Source organism: Culex pipiens, chromosome 1 (genome assembly GCF_016801865.2).
Source record: "Culex pipiens pallens isolate TS chromosome 1, TS_CPP_V2, whole genome shotgun sequence".
In the NCBI taxonomy this organism is placed as follows: domain Eukaryota; kingdom Metazoa; phylum Arthropoda; class Insecta; order Diptera; family Culicidae; genus Culex; species Culex pipiens.
Window position 1 is genome coordinate 21,016,023 of NC_068937.1, and position 7,641 is coordinate 21,023,663.

Genomic DNA, 7,641 nt, shown 5'->3' on the forward strand with positions numbered 1-7,641 from the left:
GACTGAGAACGCTTTGGGTAAGGCAGTTTAACACTTTTACTTTAAGTGAATTTTTTCGTTGTAATTTTTTGCTCGGGGGACCCCTTCGATCACATTTTCCGGTGATAATTTTAACATATTCGTGTTGCTGAGAAAATTTTACAATAGAAACATGCACAAAAATGTTTATTTTCATCCATTTTAAATAACCCTTTAAAAAATGAAAGTTATAAAAAATCTTCGATTCACATTTATTGAAAATCAAGTTCGTTTTCAAGGATACTAAATGTCACCAGAAAAAAAAAAGTTTCTTAATTTTTTTTTAACTTTCATTTAATGAGATTTTCAAAAACTCTAGCAGTAAAAGTTTTCATTTTCAAAACAAGAAAATTTTTTTAATGTGGCAAATTTTGCCCACCTTTTATTTCAAGAGAAAGTTACTTTTGTTATTACAGTAATATTTGTGGACCTGTTATTGCAAAAAAAATGTTTTGTATGGAAATTTTTAACGTGGTTTCTGAATAGAAAGCCTTTTTTTAAATTCTAAAAATATTAAATTCTAAAATTATTCAATTTCAAAATAATTAAAATCTTAAATTCATAAATTCATAACTTATTTTTCTAATCTTCTTATTATTTTCTAGATTCTTAAATGCTACAATCTTTGCCGGCCTTTTAAAATTACAAAAAATACATGTTTGAAGTCATATTTTAGGTTAGAATAACAAATTTTGAGAATTCAGGGATTAGAAATTTAGTCGAGGATTCCGGGCAATATAGAACGAACTGTGTTACAATTTTTCAAATTATAAATCTTTGAGTTTTAAATTATTGATTAACATTTTTTATGGATTTGGATTGCTTTTAAATAACATTTATTTTTTGTTTTATTGTAGCATTGTTAAATATTTAAATTTTTGATGCTCTGAATTTTAAGAATTTTGAAACTTTTGATTATTTTTTTTTTATTTTTGATGCTTTGATTTTGGGATTTAGTGTCTTTTTTAAATGTTTACATGCATACACACAAAGAAAAAATACTCTGAATTTAAAAAGATCGTTCGTTGGATTAAAAGTTCGCGTTGGTAAATATTCGTAGAAAGTTCAAACTTTTCAATTTGAAAGTTGGAAAGTTTTTGATACTACCATGCATTTATGGAACAAAATCGTTGTATCGGTAAATGTGTTTTACTTTTAATTGGAAAAGAAACCTTTTATAGCAAGAATAAACAAAATTGAATACTACAGTGTTAATTTCAGAAAAAAATTGCTTGATTCTAGGCTTGATTTTATATTTATTTTTAAAAGTTTTAAACAGTATGTTAAATAAGACATTTTGTTATTGTATTTAACGCTTCTGGCCAAAATCCGAGTCCAAGCTGTAACGATTCTTAGGGTACGCCACCGGTCACTTCCGAAGACCCCAAGCTGGACGGTTCCAGACGGACGTTTCGACGCGCGACAGCAAAGTAGAGAACAGGATGGTCACGTTGCCGGCCTTCATCAGGACAGGTTTGGAGAAGTTAGCTGTAGATTCGGCAAGGGTGATCGACGTTTCCTGGCTGGAAAGTGAAGTGCCTGAACAGGGAGTTCCCGATTCTGGAAGCGCATCCGGAAGATTGGGTTGATGGAGCCCTCGGAACGGAATTCGATTTCGAGCACTTCATCCTCCTTCGAGAATGACACAGATTTTTTCTGCACGCTGTCCAGGGTTAATTCGGCTGGAGCTGCGCCGTCGCGAGATGAGCATTTGTGGGCGGTTATTTGCTAAAAGAGATGGAAGTAAGTGAAGTTGGCAAGCCACTGTACACATTCTCATTACTCACAGGTGCTGTAAACTGCCGGCACCGAGTGCAACATCCGCTATGGATACCTCCGATTATCCCGCTTCTCGTCGTCCTCCTCTTCGTCGGCTCCTTCTCCTCACCGTGAAAATCACCTGTCTCGTACTTGTCCAAAAACCGGATGTTTATCTTCTTCAACGCAATCTCGTTGTTCACGCAACTCTTTGGCAGCGCCGTCTCCTCGACGATCTCGTTCCAGTCCTCGCGAGAATTGACCTTCAATCACCGATCCCGGGCCACCACCACCGAATACAACCGGTGCGAATCCACATTTCTACCTCTCATCCTAAAAAACAAACAAAATCAATCACAAGCCCCACAAAACACTCAAGCTTTCTTCTTACCCATTCCGGTCGTGGAACAGCTGCCGTTCCTGCAGGAAGCTCGCCTTGTCCTTTTTGAGCACTTCACCTCGTCCCGCAACCGCACCACCCACCTTCGAAGGCGTTCCGCTGCTGCTGTTTGACTCACGAAGGTTTCCGCGTCCGATTCCTGGCTGCTGCCACCGTCGTACACTATTTAGGGTCTCTAATGAAAGCTTGATGCACACCGCGACGCCATATGTCAGACAGCTACCACGTGGGTGAAAAAACGGCTGGAATATTCAATTGCAAACCTTCTTTTAACTATAAAAATTTAATTTAAAGGTCATTTTGAGCAATCCTGATATTATTTAGTCGAATTCAGAATCTTTGCATTGCTAATTTGTGTTTTGTTGATATTCTAATTTCTAATTTAGCCCTGTATGCCATCAAAACGGCAATTTTGGGGCGCTAAACTTTGTCATTTTTCGAATCCTCGGAAAATTCCACGTAAATTGTTGAAGTTGCAAATATGATTCAAAAAATAATCAAAAAGTTGTTTTTCGAAATCTCAGAGAATCTCTAACACTTTAAACCTTCTCTCTCTTTGCAGGTGAGCTCATCTCACCGCCGTGAGCCGTGAGCAAAGTGGGTGGTAAACAACCCCCCTCCCACCGTATCAGCTGTCAAAAATCGAACCCGATCGAAGTGGGTGGTTTCTGTGTGTGTTGTTTTCCAAAGAAGCTCGGTTCCGTTTCTGGAGTTTTGTTGTCCTTTGCGTGTCTCCAAGGACGTAACTTTTTTTTAGTCTGTTGACCTAGTTTTAGTCGGTCGAAGCGATGGATCCGTGCGTGGACGACGAGTCGAAGATCGTGAAGCGAACGCTGCACGCCGGAACGCGGGCCGTTCCGTTCCGGGACGGCACCCGGATCAGGTTCCACTACCAGACGCGCAAGCTGGACGGCACGGTGCTGGACGACAGCCGCGAGCAGGGCAAACCGATGGAGCTGGTGCTGGGGAAAAAGTTCAAGCTGGAGGTGTGGGAAGTTTGCGTGCAGAAGATGGCCCTGAATGAGGTGGCCAGCTTCCGGTGCGACAAGTCGCTCGTCCAGCAGTACCCGTTCGTGGCGAAGACCATCCGGGACGCGTTGAAGCCGTCCGATCAGCGCAAGCACTGCTGCGGGATGACCATCCAGAACGAGGGCATCGGGTACGGCGACCTGGACGAGATCTTCAACTGTCCGCAGGATTTGGAGTTTGTGCTGGAGGTGGTCGGGGTGGAGGACCCGGACGAGTACCAGAAGGAGTCGTGGCAGCTGAGCGACGAGGAGAAGCTGGGCCAGGTCGGGCAGCTGCGGGAGAAGGGAAACGGGTGCTACGCGGCGAAGGATTTGACGGGGGCGATGGAGGCGTACTCGTACGCGGCCGGGTTGATTGAACAGCTGATGCTCAAGTGAGTCTTGTCACTGACTAGCTTGCTAGCGACTCTGAGCTGTCGTTTCTTTTAGGGAAAAACCGCACGACACCGAGTGGAACGAGCTGGCCGCCCTGAAGGTCCCCCTCCTGCTCAACTACTCCCAGTGCAAGCTGCTGGAGCGCGACTTTTACGCCGTCATCGAGCACTGCTCGGAGGTGCTGGACAAGTACGAACGGGACTCGGTGAAGGCGCTCTTTCGGCGCGCCAAGGCCCACGTGGGCGCGTGGAACCCGGACCGGGCCCGGGAGGACTTTGAGCGGGCGGCGGCGCTCGATCCGACGCTGGGACCGGCCGTCGCGAAGGAACTGCGCCAGCTGCAGGAACTGGTCCGGCTGAAGGACGTCGAGGACAAGCTCAAGTATCAGAAGATGTTTTAGATCTCTAGTTTTTAGCTTAAAATTGACTTACAAACTGTTGCTTACTGTTAAGTGTGTCTTTCCGGAATGTATAATCTTATTGTGTCGAGTATTAAAACTTTGTGGCCATATCGTAAAGCGCATCTAATTTATTGAAAAAGAACCGATCCGTACCGAAATATTAATATTATGAAATATCTCTATAAAAAGCTGACAATCGAAGGCCGCTACATTTGAATCGTCTTAACTTCGGATTCAGGGTTGAATCGGATCGTTTTGCCGTCTTCGACAAAGTTTGTTGTCATGAAATTTTACTCAAAAATCCTCACACTTGAAAATGATCTGACACATTCAACGCCACCTTTTGGTGTAATTTTGTAATTTTCGCTTTTGAGCAATTCCAGCCTAAAACAGGAATTTTTTAGGTACTTTTCTCTCGATCCTCACCTATTTCACTGAAACTACGCTTATGTAAGCCATTTTTGTGCGTATATGGAGCCAGTTTCACTCGATAATGACATTTGGAAAGGGCGTAAGTGTTTTAATTATTTTTGTAATTCGTAATTTAAATATTTCTGTATCTCGAAGCCGTTGCATCGTATCAAAAAGTGGTCAAAGACAAACTTGTAGGAAATTGGACGGGCTTTCCGAAAAAAATACACTGAAAGAAAAAAACACATTTTTAAGTTTGAAAGTCAAGGTGAACTAAGGTTTTTTTTCGTTCCAAATTTTTGTGAAAATAGCTTAAGATGTTACAAAAAGACTCATGAAAAATGCAGGATGGAGCAACTCACTAAAAAATACAAAAATCATTTACTGAAACTGGTTTTTCGAAAAGTGCTCTAAACGACAAACTTTTCAAAAACCTGAATACGGGAATCGATTCTCCAGACAGTTTTACATAAATGTCTCCATATTGACCACTGTCCAAAGTCCAATTCTTGTGAAGTTACAGCGGTTTTGAAAATAAAAATGTTGAAAAACTAGATTTTTTGATGGTTTTTGACCATTTTTATATGACAGACTTGATTTTTCAGTCTCGTGGATATTTTTATAAGCTAATTGCATAACTCATAACTGAAAACTGAATATTTTTTTCAGTGTAGTTCAGTGGATGGTAGTAACCTGGATAGTAAATTAGCTTAAATCATAAAAAAACGAGTTATTTCGAAAAGTGGTCAAAGACAATCTTATGGGAAATTGGACGAGCTTTCCGGTAAAAATATTTACGAGACTGAAAAATCAAGTCTGTCATGTAGAAATTGTCAAAACCCATAAAAAACAGTTGTTTCAACATTTTTATTTTTAAAACCGCTGTAACTTAACAAGGATTGGACTTAGGACAGTGGTCAATATGGAGACTTTTTTGTAAAATTGTTTAGAGAATCGATTCTCCTATTCGGTTTTTGAAATTTTTTACGTTTAGAGCACATTTCAAAAGGAGTTTCAGTAAATGAATTTTGTTTTTGTTTTTTGGTGAGTTGCTCCATTCTGCATTTTTCATGAGTTTTTTTGAAACATCTTAAGGCTGTTGCAAATATTTTTCAAAGTTTATGTCACGCACGCATTCAAAATCGGCCCGAAAAATCAAGGGGCATAAAAAATATTTTTTCAAAAACCTTCAAAAATTTTAATGAAAATATAGGTGTAAGCTCGGGTGTAAGCGACTGAAAACAATTTAAAATGCATTTTCCTGGGTTTAAAATCCTATTAAGCACGTTTGGGATCAAATGAAAATATTTAGAATTTTTGTGAAATTCCGATGTACAGTACCGCGAAAAGTTTTTTTTTTTTCGGACAAAAAAAAATTCTCGTTAATACTTAAATATTTTGGAAACTAATAATTGCAAAACATTTGGGCAGTTGTATTATGCATTTTGAATAACCTTTTCCCGAGGGGTAGCTCACTTCGCGTTAGAACAATAAAAAGCACAAAAAGTAGCTCGAAATTCACAAAAGCGACGATTTTTTTCACAACGCCACGAGAAGGCAACAAAAGGAAAGCTAACGCGCGTTAAGGCTCTTAAGGCGTGTTGCTTCTGCTCGAATGTGAGCAGAGATAAATCGATCTTGCAACTTTGCCTTGCCAGTTCGAGCAGTTTTTGCTCGGTTTTGGCAACACGGTGATTGTTGTGATTTTGTCAAGCAGTTTGGCTGTCAAAATTCTGAAAATAACAATCTCGCTAGAAAAACATTGAAATGTTCGATTATTTTTACTTGGACTTGACTTGTTCCAGTAGCAGCAGAAGAAGGATCAAAACGATCGTGTTTCTACTCGATGCCTATCCAGTGCGACCAAGTCGTGGATGCTGTGAAATGCGGAAGAAGAGTGGGTTCCAGAGGTTCCGCGCTGCAAATTTTTAAACGCGGCGCCAACAAGCTGCTGTTCGGGCTGAATCCACGCTCCGGCAAGGCCGACCACATGCTCAACAAAACGCGCTGTGTCACCTATAGCTCGTGGCTGCCGGAGAACGCGATTCGGAAACCTACCCGCGATCATGCGCCAGCCAAACTTAAACCAGCAGGTCTTAGGACTGTTTACTCAGAACAAGCGGATTACGAACGAGATCCGGCAGGGATTCGTGGAGTGTTTGGAGAGTGAGCGGGTTAGCGAGTTCCAGCAGCAGGAGGACGAGCTGAACGAGCTGAGCTGGACAAGGAACTCCAGTTGACGTACCTGCAAACAGGCAAGTCGCCCACGAACGCCTTATCGAGAACGCGTACGGCCTGTTCTACTCCCTGTGCTACAATAGTCGAATAGCAGCTGCAACGACATCATGTGCCGTTATATCCAAGGTCTACCCTTTGAGGACGTCGCCAGCCCACACGTGCAGGACCAGATGACGGGCTTGCTGAAGTCGTGATCGAGTTGAAGCTAACCTCCGACAAGAGTTTCGCAGTTTGGGAATCGGTGTAAAATTTTGCTGGGGGTGGTGCGAGCCCGACAGTCAGCAGCAGGAACATGAGCAAACGATCGACGAGATGTCCAATCACCACTACAGTACGACCCTCTCTGGCTGGGAGGCAACACTTATACACAATCATAAACTGTTAACTCGGGATTCCAATCATCTTGCAGAAAATGGAATAAAAATTTAACGGGTTGGGGTTATTGGGTAGTGTTTTATTAGATTTACATTTTTAAAAAGAAGAGACGAGTCCATCAACACCTTAGCGAAAAAGTCTACCTGTTGTGGAAGGGGCTGGTTCATTTAATTAATCACCTACTAACGGTCACTGGCGTTAAAGAAATAATCCCTTTTCCAAGAATCCTTCCAGCTGCAGATTATCTCCGTTGGACATCACCCGCTGTTGCAGTTTAAGCTGCAGTTCTTGGGTTCGAATTGTTGACCATGAATATACCGGTGTTGGCTAAGAATTTAAGGAGCGGCACTGGTCGTCATTGATGCAATCAGTTCCGTAATTAACCTCGGAAAGTTGTTTTGCTGCAGTGGACACGAACCCGGACAATCCGCCACCGGACCAGTATATTTCTGGTGCTGTTTTTTTTCTGATTTCTTAGTTTTTTTTTTTTCCTTTTGCGCGATCATTCATTTTTGCCATTCATTGTGTTAAAAATCAGATTCAAAACCGGTATCATTATTTATTTTTTCAAATTGTTTGTAAAAAAAATAGGTTACGATCTCCAGGGCGTTTCACCTGGAACCCATCCGTTTCCTGGG

The 7,641-nt window shown here is 41.5% G+C and overlaps 1 protein-coding gene and 1 long non-coding RNA gene across 2 annotated transcripts; one reads left to right on the forward strand and one right to left on the reverse strand.

Moving 5' to 3' along the window:
* Positions 1 to 1,098: 1,098 nt before the first annotated feature.
* LOC120429661 (uncharacterized) lies at positions 1,099 to 2,691 on the reverse strand. Its single transcript, XR_005607460.2, has 3 exons — positions 2,168 to 2,691; positions 1,806 to 2,109; positions 1,099 to 1,746 (listed from the first exon to the last, which is right to left on the reverse strand). It is a non-coding gene; the product is annotated as an uncharacterized LOC120429661 (long non-coding RNA).
* Positions 2,692 to 2,827: 136 nt separating this feature from the next.
* LOC120429660 (AH receptor-interacting protein) lies at positions 2,828 to 4,096 on the forward strand. Its single transcript, XM_039594691.2, has 2 exons — positions 2,828 to 3,578; positions 3,634 to 4,096. The coding sequence occupies exons 1-2, from the start codon at positions 2,965 to 2,967 to the stop codon at positions 3,977 to 3,979; spliced, it is 960 nt and encodes a 319-aa protein (XP_039450625.1). The 5' UTR covers positions 2,828 to 2,964; the 3' UTR covers positions 3,980 to 4,096.
* The last annotated feature ends 3,545 nt before the right edge of the window (positions 4,097 to 7,641 follow it).

Excerpts from the sequence above, each read along its gene's own strand:
- LOC120429660 (XM_039594691.2), top strand. The coding sequence starts at position 2,965 with ATGGATCCGTGCGTGGACGACGAGTCGAAGATCGTGAAGCGAACGCTG. Across the intron at positions 3,579-3,633 it reads ATTGAACAGCTGATGCTCAA|GGAAAAACCGCACGACACCG; the intron begins GTGAGTCTTGTC and ends CGTTTCTTTTAG.